The 23,403-nt window shown below is 35.1% G+C and overlaps 5 protein-coding genes across 8 annotated transcripts in view; 4 read left to right on the top strand and 1 right to left on the bottom strand.

Annotated features, from left to right (window-relative positions):
• ems (empty spiracles) overlaps positions 1 to 7,813 on the bottom strand; it is a 75,845-nt gene extending 68,032 nt beyond the window's left edge. The window contains 1 exon segment of the mRNA XM_068301282.1: positions 7,710 to 7,813. The gene's annotated coding sequence lies outside the window, so the exon portion shown is untranslated.
• On the top strand, positions 2,245 to 5,348 carry sosie. The gene is made up of 4 exons (XM_068301288.1): positions 2,245 to 2,832; positions 3,587 to 3,733; positions 4,659 to 4,835; positions 4,909 to 5,348. The coding sequence occupies exons 1-4, from the start codon at positions 2,685 to 2,687 to the stop codon at positions 4,998 to 5,000; spliced, it is 564 nt and encodes a 187-aa protein (XP_068157389.1). The 5' UTR covers positions 2,245 to 2,684; the 3' UTR covers positions 5,001 to 5,348.
• On the top strand, positions 6,994 to 17,559 carry Esp (Epidermal stripes and patches). Of its 3 annotated transcripts, none has more exons than XM_068301279.1 (6): positions 6,994 to 7,439; positions 14,002 to 14,170; positions 15,018 to 15,265; positions 15,329 to 16,100; positions 16,157 to 16,459; positions 16,518 to 17,559. In XM_068301279.1, the coding sequence occupies exons 2-6, from the start codon at positions 14,029 to 14,031 to the stop codon at positions 17,021 to 17,023; spliced, it is 1,971 nt and encodes a 656-aa protein (XP_068157380.1). In that variant the 5' UTR covers positions 6,994 to 7,439; positions 14,002 to 14,028; the 3' UTR covers positions 17,024 to 17,559. The 3 variants fall into 3 exon arrangements, with proteins under 3 accessions (XP_068157380.1, XP_068157379.1, XP_068157381.1); XM_068301278.1 differs by lacking the exon at positions 6,994 to 7,439 and adding an exon at positions 13,551 to 13,905; XM_068301280.1 differs by lacking the exon at positions 6,994 to 7,439 and having other exon boundaries at positions 13,983 to 14,170.
• A 183-nt stretch (positions 17,560 to 17,742) lies between these two features.
• Positions 17,743 to 18,535, top strand: LOC137585494 (60S ribosome subunit biogenesis protein NIP7 homolog). Its single transcript, XM_068301289.1, has 2 exons — positions 17,743 to 17,920; positions 17,978 to 18,535. The coding sequence occupies exons 1-2, from the start codon at positions 17,865 to 17,867 to the stop codon at positions 18,462 to 18,464; spliced, it is 543 nt and encodes a 180-aa protein (XP_068157390.1). The 5' UTR covers positions 17,743 to 17,864; the 3' UTR covers positions 18,465 to 18,535.
• Positions 18,536 to 18,630: 95 nt separating this feature from the next.
• On the top strand, positions 18,631 to 21,753 carry Nct (Nicastrin). 2 transcript variants are annotated; one of them, XM_068301276.1, is made up of 7 exons: positions 18,631 to 18,806; positions 18,880 to 18,975; positions 19,030 to 19,737; positions 19,804 to 20,617; positions 20,687 to 20,898; positions 20,958 to 21,168; positions 21,432 to 21,753. In XM_068301276.1, the coding sequence occupies exons 1-7, from the start codon at positions 18,746 to 18,748 to the stop codon at positions 21,454 to 21,456; spliced, it is 2,127 nt and encodes a 708-aa protein (XP_068157377.1). In that variant the 5' UTR covers positions 18,631 to 18,745; the 3' UTR covers positions 21,457 to 21,753. The 2 variants fall into 2 exon arrangements, with proteins under 2 accessions (XP_068157377.1, XP_068157378.1); XM_068301277.1 differs by having other exon boundaries at positions 21,295 to 21,753.
• Positions 21,754 to 23,403: the final 1,650 nt, after the last annotated feature.

Genomic DNA, 23,403 nt, shown 5'->3' with positions numbered 1-23,403 from the left:
TTATTAGAATGACGGATAATACAAGGGTTTTCAGGTGGAAGAAAACTTATCAAATGGTATATAGAATGGGTCGTGGGTTGAATGAGTAACAAATACATTTTATGCAATTACCAATCAAAATTTTGCTTTATTTGCTGGTAATTGATTGAGAGATCAAACCTAATTTCGGTTCTCCATCTCTTACACAAACAAATCTCTTTCAAACACATCGCAAAATTGGCAAAACAAAATGTTGTTTTCTACTACGCCAGAGACAGGTTTCGATCAGCGTTGTTTGCTGTATAATTATTTGCGTATTTGCTGAATTAAATGATCATGAATTAGTGGAGTTGCTCCAGCTCATTTAATTATAAAAAAAATTAGAAATTCATGAGTCAATTCACTTTGCCAAGAAGATACATTACTTTTGACACAACATTTGCCAAAAACCCGGCTTAGTTCATCTCACAATCAGCAACTACAAGATCTAACACTTGTTTTAGACGTTTACGAAATTAACGATAATATGTATATGAAATTCATTCATTAATTTACTTAAATTTTCAGAACAAAGTTCAACCAATGTGCATGTAGCTCCTTAAAAATGTTACCTAATTAGTTATACCTCATGATATTTGTGAATATTTTATTCGTGAATTTTTCTTATTTTGTTTATGCTTATTGTGCGTGCCAAATGAATTCCCAAATGCAAAAACCAAAAAAAAATAAATTTAAATAAATAAATGGTTGACGTTTAGTTAAGGGCAAATTACTTTGCCGTCGCAGCGATTAAGAATATCGTTTATAATAAGATCAAAGCTTTAGATAACATTTTGCCATACCACAAGAAATTGGAAAAAAGCGAAAATAGATTAAAAATGGCAACACCATGACACCTGGACAACCTGACCTTAAAGTGGTTGTTGTATCGGTTACTCGACATAGCACAGGGACAACGGAAGTGAGGAAAACCTAGACAACAACGCCAAATAACTAAGAATAGTTGAAAATGTATTTCCTTGCCTTTTTTTTGGGTACAAATATTTTGCAAACTATTCGATATGCAGAGGAGCAGCAGTAGTCTATGGTGATTTAGCAAATTGGCATTTTCGATGCAGTGGGCGTGGCTTGCAACCTTTTTCTGCCCCTGTGTGGTTCTATTTGATTGTTTGTTTGTCTGAAGCATTCTGCAAAAGCAACAAGCTCCCACGATACTTTAAAATGTTTGCAAGTTGGTGGGAAAAAATGTGTAATTAGGGCCATGCACCCAAAATGTGAGAGTGAGAGTAAAACAAAATGAAATCAAAAAGGAAAAAGCCAAAAGAATAATGGCCAAAATAACTAAGTATTTGGCTCAACATACACTCAACTCACGGTTGGTGTTGTTGTTATTGTTGTTCTGCGTGCTAATGTTATAGTTTATTATTGTGGTGGTATTTCGTATGTAACTATGACTATGGAAGCCAAGAGGGCCCCAAAAAATAGGCTATGCAATGGTCTCTAATGCCTTCGTCATTATTATAATACACACACACACACACAAGCAGGCCAAGACGAGGACGAGACGAGGTCGCACACATTCTAAATACAACAACAATTCAACATTTTGCACGAAGGTAAAATTACAAAAAGAAACAACAACATAAAAAACTGCTAGAGAAAAATCCATCTTCGTTAACGAAACTCACACGAACAATATAGAACTTACAAGTGCGTTGGCTCATACACTCTCAAACACACACACACACACACACACACACACACATCTGCATATACAAATTACGAGCTCTGAGCCAAGTTCAAAATCTGCCTAGAGAATTTGGAGCCATAGTCGTACCTGTTCATATTAATTTAGAAATACCCTTGCCATGGGCGGATGGGCGTAAAAGTCCTTAATTATGCATACATGTGTCCCCAAATAACATAGCATACATTTCGGCACTTTCGTGAAGATATTCCTTTGGCCCTTTGGCATATAATAAAACCTTAAAGTTTGCATCTAATTTTAGCAGAATTCCCATTTTAAACACATGCCCTCTTATAAAAATAGTTGGGAAGATTTTAGGCAGAGTATTCAAATATCGCTATTAAGTTATTTTAGTACTTTTACTTTGTTCGCAAGCTACCTGATGGGAAAGGGTTTCTCAGGTGTGTGTGTTTGGGGGGCCTGACGTGAAGCCTGCGCGAGCGCTAAGTAGCCTAGCGAGCTCTTTCCCAACGTAACTTAACTTAAGCTCTGTGTGCGCCGCAAATTCTTCATTTCAGTTTCGAACGCGCAGTCGACTGGTTCTTAGTCCCCCTCATATACAGCGACTTCAAGTTCAACTCAAGCGAATTGTATAAAATACCCACAACAAAATATATAACTTATAAAATATACAGAGAAAAAACACACAAGTTAATTGCTCAGTTGTTGCTTGCATTTGCATATAAAGTAAATCGAAGTTTTTAGTGACTTTATTGGCGGGCGACTCCACTCATTCGTGCCGTTTTTTTAAAACGAGCGGAAACAATTTCGGGGTGAACAAAAAATTTGCATAAAATTGCTCTTGAAGGAACATAAAAATAAAAAATAAAATCATCATAGAGAACAGCAGGAGAGTGCGTGAGAATTTCTCAAGTGTGAAAGACTTAAGAGCCTTAACCCGTTTTTTGGTTTGGTGGTTTACATAATAGAGTGGACTTTTTCCTCAATTCGATTCAAAATGCAGCCCTTAGCCAGACGTTTCACACAATGCGGCAGTCTCACAATGCTTTTCGGAGTCTTCATTATACTGTTCGGTGTCAGCTCCACGGCATTGACCACATTTGGCAAGACCAATAATCAGCCGCCACCCACGCATGTACCAATTGGTAAGCTAAACATACTATTACTATATACTAAGTGCTAAGTGTTGAAGTTGTACAGTTAGAAACTCTATGTCCTTGTGCTAGGTAAGTCCTGGCTTGTTCAAATTACTCCATACCTTTGGGTGTAAAACGAAATTCGAATTGATAAAATGTAAAAAGAGTAAAGTCCAACACCAATTTATTTTATCAAAACAGTTAAATGTCAAATATTGTTTATACTTAATCAAATTCTAAGAGATTTACAATGTTGAAACATACCTTTGGGGGCAGTAATTAACAATATTGACTGTTGCAAATAGTTAGAAGTTATTTAGACAAATCCAATTCGAATGTCTTTGATTATCGTATCATTTGTTTGGGATAGCATAATTACTTCTGCCCTAATCACCAATTCGGATGTGTGATTGTGGGCATTGAGCCAAGAATTAAATGACATGCCTAGTCAAGCAACATAAATCAAGAATTGATCAAACAAATCAGTCAAATGCAATGACAACGACGTTAATAACAAAAAAAAAAAACGAAAAAGAATAAAAACGAAAAGCGGTAAGCAACGTCAAGTGATAAACTATAATATAATCGGTCGAGACAATCACGAACCTAGTTCAAGTGTCTGGGTGGGAGGTGCCACAGCAATTTGTTTTCCCATTCCCCCACATGAGATAGGAAATTAGTAGCTATTCTATTGTAATTAAATGGAAATTAGTATGGTAAACAATCAACAAACACAATCTATTTATTACCATTTGATTTGCAGTCAAAGGACGCGACTGTAATGCCCATGATGATTGCTCGGCGATAGATCGTACCAGCTGTGTCAAGGATCCCAACGATTACAAATTGCGTTGCCTCTGCGGAGATGATTCACCACCCTCAGCTGGACAGTGCCCGGATGTGTTGAAAGGCAAGTGTGCACATATTAACTACAATCAATTTGTTTTTCTCAGTGTATATCTCTTTGTAACTGAATCCAGGCCAGAAATAGAACATATTTCAGCCTAAAAGAGACTACAACTAATTGCTAGACTTTCGTTTCACATTTATTATTTAAGAGGTTGATGTCTTGAGCTTCTCGTCACCTCTGTTTGTTAGTCCAGCTCAAGTGTCCCAGGTGTCACCTAAATGAAAATTAAACAAAGCATCCCCCGTCCACACATTGTCATTCATTTTGTACGCTGCAACAATCTTTTTATTTATTTAGTTTTCGTGAGCAATTTGCACTTGTAAAAAAAAAAAAGCTACAAATTTGTATGTGTATGTGTGTGTATAATTTCCTGCTATTGTTCTTAGTGCCTTTTGTAACTACTATTACTTACTGCATACAAGATTCCTTTCGGATTTTGTGTGTTGAAGGTTTCCTTTATGGGTAACGTAATGTCGAATTTATGTGACTTTGTCGTGACCTGGCAATCTTCCGCCGTAGTGCCAATTTGTGACATGCACAGTACCCCAAGTACCATAGTACAGAGAATTATAAACGAGAGATTTATAAATACCTATGTACATATGTATGTATATACAATATTCAGATGGGTCTCATAAAAATTTTAGCCATAAAACGCGGTGGCTTTTCTGCACAATGTGTTACATTTTCATATGCCAAGATGATTCATAAGACTTGTCATTACTCATCATCAGTTGGGTCAGCTTATTGTTTGTTTTGTTTTATCGAGATAGTTAAAGATCCTTAACCTAACAGAAAAGGTTTTCTTTTCGAATCAATGAGTTTGGAGCACCTTAGATCCCGATACCCAGATTAATTAATGTTGTCACTCTTTAACTCTCATCCCATCAATTCTATATTATTCTGATCTGTCTTCTGTTTTAAGGTCTGCGTCATAAGTGTAACAGCAACAACGACTGTGAAGATGGCATGGTATGCCAGTTCGAGAATAGCAATCGCACCATTGGCGTTTCCAAATTTATGTCGAGCAAGACCAAATTGTGCCTCTGCGATAATGATAATGGCTATGTCGAGGATATGTTGCATGACATTTGCAGTGGAGGTAAGTGCCATAGATAAGGGAGATAAAAGGTTGAATGTAATATTCACATTATCTATTTTAAACTTTCTTTCAGCTAATCTACAAACATTGGCAAACATTCTGGCATCGATCTGTTCCTTGGTGCTGCCCTTCGTTGTCTCTGCCCATATGCGAAAACATTTCTAGAAGGCTAGAGACGTGTTCTGTGGAAAACAATCGTTAAAAAACTTTGCGTTTATATCCCTTTAGTGATCCATGAAATGTGCCTCAATAAACTCAAATAAATTGTATGATTTTTTTACCCCCTTTTTGATCCCTGCCATTCCCTACAAATTGCAATATCTTTGAATCTCTGTTCAAGAAAATCCCCTAAAAAACTTCATCTTTAGTCCAAATGTCGTGTTATATTGTATAAGTTTCATAAATACCACCGTAAATTTTATTCGCTTCTCACACAAAGTCGCGTTGAATATTACATATATATATATACAATTAATTGAAATTATATAGGTTTTATATAGAGATACCCCAAAACGTCTTATTACCCGATATTAGTCTGTACTGCAATTATAATTAACTAATACAATAAACATACTAATATTGCACAATTTTATTGTAATTTTATATATATACACCTATATATATATATATATATATATATATATTAATAATGTGTGTGTTGAAGTATATATTGAATCAAACTTTCCTTTTTAATCATAAGCAAATCGAAAAACCTTTCAAATGCACCACAATGAAAAACGCGCTTTAAGAAATGTTAAAACATTTTGATTTTTGTACGTAATAAAGATATGATAATAAAATAGCTTTACGAGCTCACAGCCACAACACAATCCCCCTCCACCACCACCTCCCCTTAATAAACAACCAACAGAAACCATTTAACTAAATCTACAACCCAGAAACGGCAACTTTTGCTTTGAAAGATCAAGACGATGTTGCAATTGAAGTTGTATTATTATTCTAGTTAAGATCACTTTCCCATTGAAATCGTTTTTGTCCGTAGCAGTTACATTTTATTTAATAAAACGTTTAACAAAACGGATAAGCAACATTGTTTATTATTTAAATGAAATAAATTATTAGAAAATCTAGGCACTTTTATCCATTCTTGTGATGGAATTGCATTTCAAATTTTAACGGCCTGTTTTAAGCTTTAAAGCTTAAACAAGCAGAGCAGAGGCTAATATCTGTTAACAACAAGCACTGCTTGCTATTTGAAATTAGTATTGTTAAAAATAATTTAACAACAATTAACTGTTTTGATTTAAACAGTTTTTGTGTATATTAAGAAGCAGTTAGTCATGAAATTGGGAAAATATTTACCAAATAATATTTTAAAGCGGTAAAATTTTGATTTTCAATGAATATATTGCTTATGGAAATAAGAATGAATCTAAAGTCATGTTCATTATACAGTACATATTACTTGTAGGAACTTGGATATCCAGTGGAAAAACGTTTCAAGGATACTGTAACAACCATAAAGTAAGTAAGAGATTGCTTTATCTATAGATTTCTGGTTTAGTAAGTATATTGGGTAATTGAAAAACATAACCATGGCATCACTTATTAATATCAGACAACAACATAGAATTTTATAGATAAGTATTACTCATAAAATAGAATCCGTTTGCCCATTAACTATTTGCTACACGTCATAGAGTATATAACCTTCGGTGTGACTTATGGTTAGTATGTTTCCGGAATGTTTGAAGTTTATCAATGTTATCAAACTACTTCAAATGACATTCGACATCTGCAATATCTGCATTTTATTTGTCTGATTATATGTATATATAACATGTTGAAGCGGCATTGATAATATGCTAAACTTATTGCATATTTTGTAGTATAATGTCAAACACCTTTCGCTGTCCTCCATTCGAGTGACTTTCGAAATTGTTAAATACCGCACGAGAAAAAGAGAGAGAGCGAGAGAGAGAGTGAGAGCATTTCCCCCAAAAAAAGCTCCTAGAGAAGTTGCAAAATGTAACTCAAAAACAGCGCAAAAAAAAAGCTCAACTTGCGGGTGAATATCACTTCAACTACCAAACAAACAAAATTACACGCTCAATTTCCGAGTGCCACTGACTGGCTGGGTAGATGAGTGGCTTAAAACAACAGTTACGCTTATTTACTTAGCCAATGCGCCCTGCAACGGACGCGTGTTTGAATCATAAATTATAAAAACAATCAGATTTACGATGCTGAATTCGAAAAACTAAACGCACAAACCTTAAAATTTATTTGGTGCATTTGAATTCCATTTGCATAACAATTAAACAATAAATTTATTTTAAAAAAATAAATAGTGTCCATATCATAAAAACAAAATCAATAAATAATTATTAGAACGTAGCGATCGCGCGTCGCGTACCTTGTGCGATTTTAAACAACAAGATTTAGCGAAAAAAAAAAATAAATAAAAAACACTCACACAATACACGGAATTATCACGTTTCCGGTGGCCAACGCGTTGGGGCCAACAATAGAAATAGCAACAAACAAACCCAAAACCCCAAAGCCCCTAACCTATAGATCGATTTATTCCAGATACATACCTTTAGATATATTCTGTAATTGGTGCGGCTTATACTAAAAGGGGTAAGTGATTTAGCCCTGTCATTGCGATGTCATGACATCATAGAATTAAATAAAAAGAAATTTTCAATGATTGAAATTCAATTCTATTTTGTACCTTAGTTTTATGTTGAATAATAGAAACATTAGTATAGAATGAAAATTTAATTTTACTAGCCACGTGTTTATGGTAATTTCAGTTAAAAAACTGCGAAATTTATGGATTTTGTTTTAAAATGCTTCCCTTTGTGATAAATTGGAGTAATAAATAATGATAATGAAATTAAGACTTACTTGTGGACTCCTTAATTTGTTACTTGTTTTGTTGGCTTAATAGGGATTTACCTGGAAAAAAACACATTCGCCTAGTGTTCCGATTAAGGATATTGTTTAATAATCTGCGAATAGACATAAAAACATGTTTATTTGCTTAATTGGTTGTTATTATTTTTTATGACGTCTTTCGCATATGCATTCAAATTAACGTAAAGTATAAAAAGAAATCTATGTACTTAAAATTTTTGGCAAATTTCATTTTTGTTAGCACCTTATTAAACATTTGTGTAATTTCCAATTGGCCTCTTATCATGGTCGATTAATATTTAACACAACTGTTTCCCCCTTTGAATTTGTCAAATTTAAAACATGCTAATTACATGAAAACAGATGATTTAAAATTGGTTGAAGCGGCAGCCATACGAAAAAAAAATGTGCTAATTTCTATACATAAATCACTCAACAAAATTTTTGGTAAATATGAATCATTTTTATAGGTTTATCTTTTATTTATACTTTCTTAATAACTGATTAGGGTTAAAATGTAGTTTAAACCAAAAGTAAAGCATGAGCTTTGTTTGATATATCACATGGCTAAAACCTCATTTGGGTCATTAGTTTCTGTTTATATTTAATGGGTAAGTCAGTGATCTTAACTGGATTTTTTTAGCAATCCATCTGGAGTCATAACTTTCTTATCCATGTAGTATCTCAAGCAAGTTCTTTGGCCCTTTACAACGACAATATTTATTCGTATTCTTTCTAAAATGGGAAACCTCCAAAAAAAAAAAAAAAAACTGTTGTTTAGTGTAAATAATTAAGTAGGTGCTTAAAACACTTAATTACGTGATCCTCTGTAATGTGGATGAGATCAAATTATTGGCACGTGTTGGAGAACAATGAGAGCTAAGCACTTTTTTTTGAGAAAATTTTACAATTACGTGACTGAAAGTAGAATTTAGTTTAGTACAAAGCAAACACTAGTTGTAAGATTATGTGGCAAGTGGCTTCTACAATGCTGAATAGCCAGCAAGCAATCATTTGTTTAAAATATGGCTATCAATTATGTACATTTAATCCGGTTTTAGTTGGTTGTAGCACATGCTCAACAAAGATTTTCAAAAACCACAAAAACTTCGACAAAAGAGTCGGACATATATCGTTCAAAAAACAAAAAAAAAAAAAACAAAATGTGTGCATATATTTTATATAATGATAAAAATCAAAGAATTTGCTCATCTTTTTTTGTTTGCAATTTTTCTTTGAATGCGTAATCGTGAAACGCATTTGGCATAAAAATATACACATTATACAGATATAAAAAAAAAATCAAAAAAAAACGCCAGACAAGATCATAAAAATTAACAAAAAACAAAAACAAAACAGAAATATAAATATTCAGTATCCAAAAGCCGGTAGCAGATGTGAGAAAAGCCATTCAGCGATATTTGATTCGATCATTTAAAACAAGTTTAAATAAGTATATTGTGTATTTTTGTTGATGTTTAATGCTCACAATGATTAATTATAAAACTTGCATCAATTAGAACTTCACCATGGAAGTAAAAGTCAACAACAGGGGGCTTTTGGCTTACCCCTTTCTCTGTTGTTGACTTGTCACATGCCACGAGTTTGCTTAATAATTTTGCCCTTAGAGCCATAGACAACATTGATTTGGCAAACAAGAGAGTCTATTTAATGGGTAAACAATTCTATATTTAGCATATGCCATTTATTTGCAGTTTTGTCCCTGGATTTGCCATTAACAATTGAGCCATTCACAGCAAAATACAAAGATTGCCAAAAATTGAATCATAGTCGTATATTAGCACATACAAACAGCTATATTTATAATGGAAGGTCTTATGATCGTTTAACTGAAATCTCAAAATAATAATTCAAGTGCTAATAGGTTAGTGGTTATTTGGGTGGGTTTCCTCGTTTTGCAAATCTCCCCCGCACACGAATTTTGCCATCAAATGGAACATCACGTCCGTCTATTGCATGATATATCGTTTAGAAATTTAGAACGTATTTTACTGAAATTGTTGGCTTGTGATAGTAAATTATTTCTACGTGGAATGCCGATTGTCATAATGAGCCCATATAATTTTCGTTATTTATTATTGTCACAACTGGAATTTAGAAAGCTATGAGATGCAATTTAGAAATATTTAAATAGAAATTGCTATAGTAAAATTCTAAAATTAATATAAACATTTAATAACAACATTAATGTAAATGTTGGTGTATTAGTATTCGACTTCAAACTCAGTTCAACGACTTGGAGTTTGGAAAAACTATTCACATTTGATTGTTGGAAAATACTCTGACGTTTTGTCGGCGACTAGGTTAAATATTTTTTTGACCTTGTGTACTGAAATTTATCACACCTGTTTATGGGTTTCTAGGTCATTCAAACTGAAAGGTTCATGCTAGCTAGCCCAGAATAATTCTCTACAAAAAACGAAATTTCTAAAGCTACCTCGACAAAATTTAATTACTTTTGCACATGCAAATTCCAATAATATATTTTGATCGTTTTTGAGCAAATTTGTTACTCTTTACTGACTTATTTTCACTGACTCCTGTTTTTCTTATACTGATGAAATGGACAATTCCATTATCATCCAATCCACATATCCATTTTTTTGTATACGATAACTCAGATCTATTTTCAGCAAGCAACTTTTATCTCAGAAGATTAAATTTCTTACTTTCTTTCTCAAATTGTTTTTGGGGGAAATTCTCCAAAGGAAAATATACTTTTTAATGCCTTTTAAATCATTGTAAATGTTTATGATCTTCCAAAATGATTCTTAAATGAAGTTATGTGAGTTGTTGTTTTTGTAACTAGAACTGTTTGAACCCTTTGATCACACATGTCGTATACGTAATTTGTATAAACATGCAAAGCATTATATGATAAAATTCTGCAGCTTGGCAAAATTGGAGTTAGGTATGTATATGGGAACTATATACACCTTTAACTGACACAATTGATAGACATTGCACGAATTCACGTTATAAACAACTGAAACAATTTCGTTTCATCATACATTTACGTATTGTGTTTGTCACAGAGTGTAACGCAGCTTTCGCTGATTGTTGTGTATTTGAGAGGGCTATAGAAATTTGCAAAGGAAATCTTATATGATATTGCTATAACGACATACTCATAAATTCCATAATTGTAATAGCAATTTAAAGGGGAATTCTTGACTTTCTTTGTCAAAGTTTTTGTAATTTAAAACCAAAAGAATGTTTTATTTTTTCATATTGTGGCCATATTTTTCTTTATGAATATAATTAGAGAGATTAATCCTGTTACTTTTTGTTTAATTATTAATAGTTGTTCGTTCAAAGAGTATAGAATCTTCTCATCACCAAACAGGTGAGATTTTTTACAGTTTTCCCACTTATATTGTTTATTATTTTTAGTTGCATTCCGAAACAGAAAATATCACAAATGTTTTGGGTTGGGTTTCGGGGTTTGAGTTGGCTGGTTACGCCCATCTTAAAGGCAATTGATAATTATGTGAAATTAGTTTGCAATTCGCCCTGTAACTTGAAACGTAGAATGAAAGCAAAAAAAATTTACAAAAAAAATACAATTGGCACTGCAATTAAATGAACATTTTCTGCTTCCTGTTGGCAATAATTTCATTTATTAACTAGAAAATTGTTATTATTATAACTATAAACTATTGTTGTTGTAAATGAACCACAAACAAACAACAAAAAAATTAATCCTATTACACAAAGGAAGTGGAAATTGACTTTTTATTAAACCTTTTCACCCGATTTGCGAGCAAAAATTAAGTAACAAACAAAAACACAAGACACAAACACAAACAAACCAAAAAAAAAAAACGCTTTAAACAAAAAATGAATGAATAACCGCAAAATTTGCATTTCTCAGCAGCAAGAGACAGAGAGAAAAAGAGAGAGAGAGACTGCTATAGTGAGAGGAAGTAGGAGGGCAAGACAGCTTGTTAAACCACTACTCCCCCTCAAAATTACCGAATCAGCTGTGAATTTCGTCAAAGTTGGAATTCCGTGGAATTGACCAGACAACGCAGACACAGGCCAAACCAGTTGCCGGCAACTTGTCGTCCATTTCTAAGTAAATAAATATGTTTTAATACCCTATAGGCCATCCCAGAGTGAATAATGATCATGAACCCGAAAGGCATTTCCACGACAGAGCTAATAAGTATCCCAAGAGACGCAGAATAACTCCTGCTGTAATTAGGTATCTTTCTGCTTAAGCTAATATCCATAAAAAGAATATAATAATAATATAAAGGGTAAATCATGCAAAGAAGCGCCCAAGTTAAAGTCTTTTAAAATGTAAACTCATTTAAAGGGTATCTGGTTTTCGGCTCAACTCAACCATAACATTAATCAATGTATTGACTGATTATATTAGAGTCATTGGACTGTGTTCAAAACAAATGCAAAATCCATATTGAAAAAAAGCCCCCAAAAAAGAATCTTGACAGCGAACTTGGTAAAAAAGCAAACCTTCTTTCCATCTATTAGCAACAAATCATGTTTTAATTTAATTTTTTCAGTTTCTAATCAAGACAACATTTATCACAACATTTTGTCGACGCTGCCGTTGCCATCTAGGAAGCTATTTGGTGATGTTCAGGTCAGGTTTCATTTAAATTTCAATACCAAGTGCAATGCCATAAATTGACAAATTTATCACTGCTCGTGTATGTTTAACCATAAATATATATAACCGAGCTAAATGCTCCATGGAAACTTTCTAACTACTTTAGTTTCTCAACTGTCATTGGATGCTATGGCATTTGGTCAATATTCAAATGTTTATTTATCAATGGCATTCTCATTTTCTTTTGTGTCCAGTGACATGACATTTTTCTTTTGAGAAAAATACAAATGCAACTAAAGCGTCAAGTTTATAAATGTCTGTGGTATTTTAACTATTTTCCATCAATTTTTTTGTTATCGAAAGCATGTTCTGTTAATGCAACACTCTATAAACAAATACGATCAATCGAAGGCCACTAACATTATTGGAAACCTTTAAAGTAGGAGAGGTTTCGGATTTCAAATTCCTATGGTAGGTCCTGACACGAGTTCCACAATTCGAGTTGATCAAGGTATTGAGTCAACTTCGACCATAAGTCAAGGCTTACTATAAGAGTTCTGACAAAGGGTTAAGATTAACAAAAATAATTGGTTGCCAATTGTCCTAGATTTTTCGCATTTCAACTAATAATTATTGGCACACTTTTAATGAACATTTTTAAGAAAAGTCTGTTGTATTGTTAGTCGAAGTATTAATTATTTTCTATGGGAAAATCCCCTAAAATTATGGATAATATATATACCTATACAAATATTATAGACACTCCCCAGAGATTCGTCTCAACGTTGACGTTATTGTAATTTCTGTATGAAACTCCCCCGCAGCATTTTGATGGAATTCATGAAAAACTTTCCACTCCATTTTTTTGTATATACAGAAAGCATGTGATATGCGAGTGGCTCATTAAAAAGCAAAACCCCCAAAAAACACAACAAAAAACCCATAACAAAAAACAATATTTTAAACGAAATTGCTGAGCCACAATAAACAAAACGAAAAAAAGAAAACGGATCAGCAATGCAGACTAATGAAGAAAGAATTTAGAACTTCCTTTCTGATATACGATATCTAGGTGAGAGTGGGCACAACGCAATAGGAACCTTTTGTTGTTTAGGGCCATCTCTTGAACTCATATTTGTGTGTACATATATACAGACATGGTACGATTCCATTTCCCCCAATTCTCGACAAATAGCTTCGATTATCAGGTGTATTTTGTGGGACAGATCAACAGGTGAGCATGAACTGTTTGGTGTTCCCAGAGCACTAATAGCCAGTCTCGAGTGACGGAAACGTTGACGGCGACCGCAAAATGACGCGCTGATGACGCTGACAACAACAACAACAAGATACAACCAAAACAAAGTTTTGATTTTTATAAAAGACAAGGTTCACGTCAAGTACAAAACAGTTTCGTTTAAAACGTCGACGCGTTAAGACGGAACAAAAGCCACAGAAAGAATAGAGGAAGCAACAAAAAATTATTTAAACGAGCTCGAAAACGTTGTTATAAGTTTTTTTTCTATAGTGTGAAATAAATTTTGAATTTATCTTTCATAGATCTTATTGAATAATTCAATTAGCAGACAGGTAGATAGCTTTAATTGCAATTTCTTCAATTTGAATGTGAATTATTAACAATAAGTTGTTTGTTTTGTTGTTGCTGCTGCTGCTGCTGCCCTTTAGTGCTTTCACCCACCCACAACGAAAAAAATGAAGTCGAATCCGGCTTCGAATCATGTGTACTTCAATGATGGCTTCAAATGCTCAACAATTAGCATTAATGCGAATCTGGCGGAAGTCAATGATAGCACCACCAATAGCGTTGGCTCTCAAGGATCCAAGGAGTTTATCCGTAAGTATTATGAAACGGATTAAAAGTTATTTGTAAGAAAATTAAAATTAAAGAAAAAGTGAAAAATTTAGAAATATATTGAGGAAAAAACGTTCTAAAATGTATAAAATATTGAGCGCTTATTTTTTTAACAATGTTGAATGAAAAAAGTTAGAGAACTCATAAAATGCATAGTGTAAAAATATATTCAGAAGCATTTAATTCTAAATATTAAAGGAAACGGGAAAAATGTTAATAATTAACATTAATAAAGTACATAAACTATAATTAGAATTCAGTGAAATGGGAAAAAAGATGTCTCTACTCGAGAACGAATTTTTATGATAAATATTCTTAGATATTTAAAATTTCATTGTTATTTAACTTGTTGGCATCATAACGAATTAAAATTAGTTACTTCCTTGAGTCTTTTTACAACTTTGGTTGAAAAACAAAATATCAAGTATACGACTCGTTTTTAGGTTTATAGCTAACAATAAGATCAAAAATGTGTTGTTTGATTTTGATTAATTATTCAGTTTCACCTTAAATACAGTTTTCTTTAATTCACAATAATGCGAACTCTGTTTCCCAGTAGAACGACAAATAGCATCGGCAAAAAGTTTAATAACAATTGTTTTGAAATATTTTCTCAACTGATAAAAAAAACCTTGACAGTGAAATTAATTCTCGTTGATCTCGGCAATAAAAAACAAACAAAAAACTAAAGAAACTAAAAACGTAAACAAAAAGAGACAGAATTTCGCTGACTATTCACCTTTTAATGAATCACAGCTATGGCACTCGCTTAAAATCGAGTTAATTCAAGCTAATGATCAAGAAACTTTACAATTTCTCCAAATTGCAGTAACCGAAGATGGCAAGAAAGTGAAACCTTCAATGAGCACTGGAGAATGCACTAGAAATTGGCTTAAGGACTGCAGTCGACGGACTTTCAATCGAAAAACTCTGCAGAAAAGGCTGCCCATTGTGCAATGGCTGCCACGTTATAATAGTGAGGATGCAGTGGGAGACTTGGTGGCTGGAATAACAGTGGGCCTAACAGTTATACCACAAGCTTTGGCCTATGCTGGCATTGCCGGGCTTCCAGTTGCCGTAAGTACTTCGATTAATTTTTCTCAGATCTGTGTGTTATCTAGATTTCTATTTCATTTGCAGTATGGTCTCTATGCATCATTTTTGGGCTGCTTTGTTTACATATTTCTGGGCAGCTGCAAGGATGTTCCCATGGGTCCATCAGCCATTGTGGCTCTCTTGACTTATCAGGCTGCCCAGGGATCGTGGCAGAAATCCGTTTTACTGTGCCTACTTTGTGGTATAGTAGAACTACTGATGGGCCTATTTGGTCTAGGTTTTCTCATAGACTTTGTCTCTGGGCCCGTTTCATCGGGCTTTACATCGGCAGTCTCCCTCATTATATTGACTTCACAAATACAAAGCGTTCTGGGTATCACAGCCAAGGGCAACACGTTTGTAGAGATCTGGACACAAGTTTTCCAGAATATTAAACACACTCAAGCTGGGGACACAGTACTGGGTCTTACATGCATTGTGGTCTTGCTTCTGATGCGTTCGCTATCCTCTCTCCGCATTGGACCCACAGAGGAAGCAGAATGGTCACCCTTCCAGCGGGTGGTAAACAAAATCCTCTGGATTGTAGGAACAGCCAGAAATGCCATTCTCGTTGTTGTCTGTTGCGTGATGAGCTATTTGCTGCACAGTGAAGAACATGGTACCCCTTTCCGTGTGGTTGGTGATATTCCTCCTGGATTACCTAGCTTACAGTTGCCGCCTACATCGTTGACTGCAAATGAGACGAGTAATGGTGTTGCTCAAGGATTTGTAGAGATGGTCCACAGCATGGGTTCGGGCTTAATTGTGGTACCTTTGATATCATTGATGGAGAATATAGCCATTTGCAAAGCTTTCGGTGAGTAAAACATCAGGTAATATCTTAAAAACTCGCTAATAATTCTTTTTGTATAGCTAATGGAAAGCCAGTGGATGCCTCTCAGGAACTAATTGCCATTGGTACGGCTAACATCTTCAATTCCTTTGTTCAGGGATTTCCAGGAACCGGCGCTCTGAGTCGGGGAGCTGTCAATAATGCAAGTGGTGTTCGCACACCCCTTAGTAACATCTATTCCGGAGCCTTGGTCATGATTGCTCTATTGTTTCTTACTCCATATTTCTATTTCATACCGAGACCCACTCTGGCGGCTATTATTATCTCGGCTGTGGTGTTTATGGTCGAAGTCAGGGTGGTCAAGCCAATGTGGAGATCAAAAAGTAAGTTTTTCCAAAAAACTACTTTATCTACTTGAGTCTGACAGATAGTTTGTTTCAGAGAGTGATCTAGTGCCTGGCGTTGGCACCTTTGTGGCCTGTCTTGTTTTGCCTCTGGAATGGGGTATTCTAATTGGTGTGGCCCTTAATGTCATCTTTATACTGTACCATGCGGCTAGACCCAAACTCACAACGGAGCTGCTGATCACCAGTCACATGGGCATAGAGTATATGATGATTACACCCGATCGTTGTCTTATTTTTCCTTCTGTGGACTATGTGAGAAATCTGGTAAACAAGCAGTCAATGCGACAAAACGTTCCAGTCGTGATTGATGCTTCACATGTGTATGGAGCCGATTTTACTACAGCCACCGTCATCGATTCCCTGATCAGTGACTTTAATCAACGTGGCCAATTGCTCTTCTTCTACAATCTGAAACCCAGCATTTGTGCAATCTTTGAGCAGGTGTCGGCTGCCCAGTTTGTTGTCTACTATCAGGAGGAGCAATTGGACGAATTGCTCAAAGAACGGCAGTATGGCCAAAAGCGCTTGGAGACAGCATAAGAAGGCATTAAGTCTGCCATGTTAAACGTGATAGAACCACAAATTTAGTTAATTATTTATAACTTAGAATAGACAGACGTTTTTTGTACAGTATTAGTTTGAGCACAAAAGACACACCTATTAGTCCTAAGAACGCAAAACATAAACTAATTAAGTGTACATACATATTTTATTGAGGCGTCCGTGCCAAAGTTTCGAATCTTAATTGAAAGTCGACTGATATTGAGTTTCCAACGATAATAATACATATGCATACATACATACATATGTACATATAAGTAAGTCTATCTTCCACCAACAATATAATTGAGCAATGCAATCGTTCCTATGGAAGCAGAATGATGGTTCATACACTAATCATTGGCATCATTTTAACATTATTTACAAAGTCTAGTAATATCTGTTTAATTATAAATAAAATCACCACTGGAGGCTAACTTATGTGCCCCGAATGGTATTTAATTATAAACTTACCCGCGTAATCAACTATTTCTTTTTTTACTCAATTTGCAAACAATAAAAGTATAAACTCACCACTGCTGTATTATTTGTTAATTTGACTTCAAATTTAAACAAAATCTTTTTAAATTGTCGCGTAAGTTGATGAGCGCATCTACAACCGATTTCACTATTGCCGATAAATCCCACTATTAACGGACATCTGCCCCTATTATCGCATACTCAAAAATGTTCGATACTTAAGTGAGTACAACTCGAACTTGTTCGCAGTTCTCACGTGTATTCAACAGCCGGCCCACGAAAACATTGCCACCACGCTATCAAATAATATTAAAATAAAATAAATAAATCTCCACTTGGATAAGACACAGCGACCAACACAATGAAGCGCCTAAGCGAGGAACGTGCCAAAATACTTTTCGAGAAGCTGTCCAAATTGTAAGTGAAACCTCACTGACGTTGAGTCTTTCACTGACCATTTTCCTTCCAAAACAGCATTGGCACCAATGTCAGGCAGCTTATAGATCGACCAGACGGCACCTATTGCTTTCGGGAGCACAAGGATCGTGTCTACTATGTCTCCGAGCGCATACTCAAGCTGAGCGAATGCTTTGGCTACAAGCAACTGGTGTGTGTAGGCACCTGCTTTGGCAAATTCTCCAAAACCAATAAACTAAAGTTCCATATAACGGCGTTGTACTACCTTGCTCCCTATGCCCAGTACAAGGTGTGGGTGAAGCCCTCATTCGAGCAGCAGTTTCTCTATGGCAATCACATACCCAAATCAGGCTTGGGTCGCATAACGGAGAATGCAGGACAATATCAAGGAGTTGTGGTGTACTCTATGAATGATTTACCTCTGGGTTTCGGTGTCTTGGCGCGGTCCACAACTGATTGCAAAACCGCTGATCCTCTGACCACAGTTTGCTTCCATCAATCGGACATTGGCGAGTACATACGAGCCGAGGATACACTTTTTTAACTGATACTCCGTTAGATGTTAAGCTTGCTGTTAGTAATAAATGGTTTAATAAGACGATTTTTTGTCATGAATTATATAGTTTATAATGTTTATATTTCGTAATACTGGGAGTGACCACTAAATACAGGGAATATAATGCGACAGTGTGGCCACACTGACATGCAATCGGTATGTTAAAATAGTGGGCCACTTTTTGTTGTTGTTTTGTATTGTCTTATTTGCGGAGAAATAAATAAATATTAAAGTATATATAAGTAAGGAAATAGTAAATTCTAGTTCAAATGGAAAAGCTGGTCAATTCAGCTACAATATGGTTGATATTGCTAAACTATGCTTTGTTTGGTAAGCTAAATATCAAAGTCTCTGTAGAACTCCCACACTCTCCCTTGTCTAATCTGAGTCATTTGTTGTTTAGTCCAAGGCGAACGGACAAAGGATAAGATGTACCAACCAATTCTGGGAGCTAGTTGTTTCCGGCGATTGAATGGAACACACCAGACTGGCTGTTCATGTAAGTGCTCCTCTAACTTTCCTTTTGCTTTGATGTAATTTGAGACACTTTTAGCCGCTTTCTCTGGTTCCGTGGGCGTTTTGCATTTGGTTGATACGAAGGAGGATTTAGATTTCTTGCTCAACTCTCCTCCAGCGCCACCATATGCACCAATGATACCACCTCATTTGTTCACTAGAGACAATTTGCTGCGCCTTAAACATGCCGGACCAGCTAACATTTCCGTGGTTCTGCTAATCAATAAACCTGAGCAGATGACAAATTTCTCACACGAACTGAATTGCCCGAATCAGTACAGTGGCTTATTGCGTCCTAATAGCATTGAAACTGTTACCTGTGACGCCAGGAATCCAACCAATAGCTGGAATCCTTGGGGTACGGGACTGCTTCACGAGGATTTCCCTTTTCCCATCTACTATATAGCAGATCAGGAAGAAATCGACAAACTGGAAAAATGTTTTAAAGATTTTAACTTAAACTATACCACTCATGCTGTGCGGAGACTGTGCGCCGTGGAGGTCAAGTCGTTTATGTCGGCAGCTGTGAACACGGAGGTGTGCATGCGGCGCACGAATTTCATTAACAATCTGAGCGGAAGCAAGTATTGTGATCCCTTGGAGGGACGCAATGTTTTTGCTACGGTTTATCCACGCAACTCACCCGAGAATTTGGGATTGGAGAAAAAACGTAATGCAAATCCCAATGAGAAGTTCATATTGGTCACATGTCGGTTGGACACAGCCAGCATGTTTGATGGCGTGGGTAAGATTGAGAGATTATTGTCTTTTGAAAAGTGCTTTTGATTTTAATACATATTTACATTTTCAGGTCTGGGAGCCATGGATTCATTAATGGGTTTGGCTATATTGACTCAAGTGGCTCATTTTCTGCGCCAAACCTTGCCCCCACAAGACTCCTTGCCAAATCCCTATCGGAATGTACTCTTTGTGACATTCAATGGTGAATCTTATGACTATATTGGTTCCCAGCGCTTTGTCTATGACTTGGAGAATAAGGCCTTTCCGACACGTTCCACTCAATCAACGCCCATAACGTTTGACAACATTGAGTTTATGTTGGACATTGGCACCATCGATGACATAGCCAACGTCAAGCTGCACACTCTAAAAAGTACCGTGTTGGCTAACAAGCTACTGCAGCAAATCAACAGTTATGCAAAATCACCACAGTTCGGCTTCGGCCTGAATATACAATCAGATGTTAGTCATCATCTACCTCCAACATCTGCCCAATCCTTCCTGCGTCGTGATCAATCATTCCCAGCACTAATCTTAAATGGTGTGCCAGCCAACAAATTTTATCACTCCATCTATGATGATGTGGATAATGTGGCATTTCGATATGCCAATACTAGTCAAGATTTCACAACTCTGGTAGATGTCAGTGATGCCAAGGGCTTCCAGGCTGACTCGCTACAAATGAAAGTACGAAACATATCATCCATTGTGGCTATGGCTCTGTATGAATCATTGACGAGTAGAACGTATACGGGCAGCAAAGTGGCCAGTCCTTTATTGGCCGACGAGTTCTTATATTGTTTTCTACAGTCATCAGATTGTCCACTCTTCAAGGCATCCTCCTATCCAGACAGTCCCAGTGGTTTGCCGCTTCCACCTATGCGGTAAGTAGGCAAATAATTGTTTATGGGAATAACATTGTTGATATTCATGTTGCTTTTTTGCTCTTCCAGCTATATTAGTGTTTTGGGGGGCTCTCAAGAGTCTTCGGGTTGGACATATCGCGTACTGGGCTATCTTCTCTCCCAACCGCAAGCCAATGTAACCAAAGTTAATTGCACCATATTGCCATTACAATATTTTTCCGGCTTTAATGGTTCTGGTGAATGTCGTCTTTCCACGCAAAACTACAGCTCAGCCCTGAGTCCAGCTTTTCTTATCAATAGTAAGCTTAAATCCTTATCTTAAAAAGATTTCACTATAATTTCGATATTTTCTTTGCAGATTACGATTGGAGCTCCGGTAAATACTCTACATGGACTGAATCAACTTGGACACAGTTTAGCGCCCGCATCTTTCTGCGTCCGTCCAATGTGCATCAAGTCACCACTCTGACCATTGGCATTGTGGTGTTAATCATTTCCATTTGTCTAGTATACATCATCAATTCTAGATCGGAAGTGCTCTTTGAAGATCTACCAGCTAGCAATGCAGCGTGAGTTTAAAAACTTTTATATTTTCAGTTTGTTTTTGCAACTAGTAACAACATTTCCCATGTAGATATGTATGTGTTTATTATTTGACATTTGAGTTATGTTGTTCTTTTTTTTCTGTTTTTTAGATTATTTGGTTGATGGCAGCTACTTATGGTGGTTCCTATAGTTTCCATCTCCATATCCAGCAAAATCATATTCTGCATGCAAAAATCGTGCTCAACTTAAATTCTTTTCTGTCCCTAACTTTCTGTGAATTTTCCAGACTACCACGGCCCACAGCTTGTTAGTGAATGGAACACCACAGACTCGAAAAGAAACAGATTTAAGACAAAAATGCCAACGCAATAAGCTTATCTATTGTCCATAGATGGCAACATATTTATGGAATATTTTCCATTGACAACTGAATAACTGATCTGCAAATGAAAACCTCTTACTAAAAAGACATTACAAATGATATTCTAATTGATTTAGCTTAAATAATTAAGTAAAAAATTATTTGTATGTATTTTTGTATTTTAAATCAATTTGTAACATATTTAGGAATTATATAATCAATGCAAACATATATAAATGTGAAACAATTATCTCTCCATATTTATGTTCATTTTCTTTTCTCAATTGTATCATAAAACATACAAACTTACGAAACCTCTAAAAATGAAAGACAAGAACAAGAGTTGTTTGTACAAATCTTTATAAACTTATAAAAATACATAGAAAAATATTGAATAGACTTATTTCAGCAAGCTTAAAGATATTTATATTTATTAGATATATTTTGAGATAAAGGATATTACCATACTTCATAGAAGACAATTAATCATTCTAAACCAATAAATTTTAAAGCTCATATACAGAAACTACTTACATTTGTTTACAAAACACATTTTGTTTGGACAGGGATTATTCAGAACAAAGAGATTTATCGAGTAAGTAATTAATATCTTTTTGCCAAAGATTTATCAAATTCTTGGTTTTAATAAAGTTTTCTTAAATATGTAGTTTACAGCTTATTGTAAAGTCAATGGGTAAGTCTGTATATGAAAATCAATCTCTAAAAACTTAAATTAACTCTTAAAACCTAACAATCTAGTTAATTCTGAACTGTAATGAAGAGAAATAACTTTGTGAATTCAATTTTTAAATTCATTCAGTTCATTACTCAAAAAAAACTATGGTATCCTTCTTAGAATTCGATATTGATCAAGTGTCTGATTCAGATCCTGATCAGAATGAAATAAACGTAGCTCGTAAATGATTCTTTTCAAAAATGATATTTCAGTTAAATTTAAAACAGTAAGGGGCCCGAAAATAAATAACAAATAACGATACAAATTCAAGAAACAATAAAGACTTAATTATAGAATCGTTTTCCCCAACTGATTCAAGAAAATTAGATTGATTTATTAAGGAATGATTGAAATATATTAGTGTAACTGTAACTTAAATTGTTCTGTCAATTTGTTACGTAGAAGTTTCTTAATTTTTGTGCTTTGGCTTGACATTTTCTCTTCCATTTGCAAACCTAACCAATTTACTAATCCTTTAACCATTAAAACTAATTGCGGAAACAATTTGCCAATTTTTTCTTTGACTATGCCCCCCCAAATCTGATTTTCGTAATAAGCAATAAGCACATCATTTTGTTTTTATCAATTAATCATACGTCTTGTTGTCCGCTGGCCAATTGGCCATATGGCAAACTATTGTAATCGCAGTCAGCGCAATTAAATTGAGTGTACCAAAGCCGATTAGTTCCGCCAACTTTCTTCTTACCAACTTGGCAATCGGATACTCCAGCAGCGTTACCCACAGTCATTCAAATAATCCCCAATAAGCAGAGATAAAATGAAAAAATCGCATCAAGGGTTTTTTGTTTTGTCTGTACCCACGCCCATACAATTACTTCAAAATGTCATCAAATGGCGGCGACAAACCAAAGTGAAATTTCGAGCTTCTACAAAAATGGCTGGCTTATTAAAACGATTTCTTATTGAAATACGAAATAGTAATTTAGCCTAGCACAGTAATCATTTCAAGGCTTATTCCTTAAAGTTTACAAAGAAGTAGAGATAAGTCAATAAACTTTTGGTTCAAGTGATCTGAAGAGATGTCCTTGAGGCTGATGACAACTTAAGTAATTCTTTTTTTTTAGCAAAAAAGGAAGATCAAGTGTTTTGCTTATTTTAGTTTGTTGACTAGTGTCAAGAGTTTAAGTGCCATGGGCTATT

The sequence above is a fragment of the Drosophila tropicalis genome, unplaced genomic scaffold (assembly GCF_018151085.1).
Source record: "Drosophila tropicalis isolate 14030-0801.00 unplaced genomic scaffold, ASM1815108v1 contig_878, whole genome shotgun sequence".
NCBI lineage: Eukaryota > Metazoa > Arthropoda > Insecta > Diptera > Drosophilidae > Drosophila > Drosophila tropicalis.
Note: the sequence above shows the minus strand (reverse complement) of the source record. Positions and strands in the feature narration are given on the sequence as shown.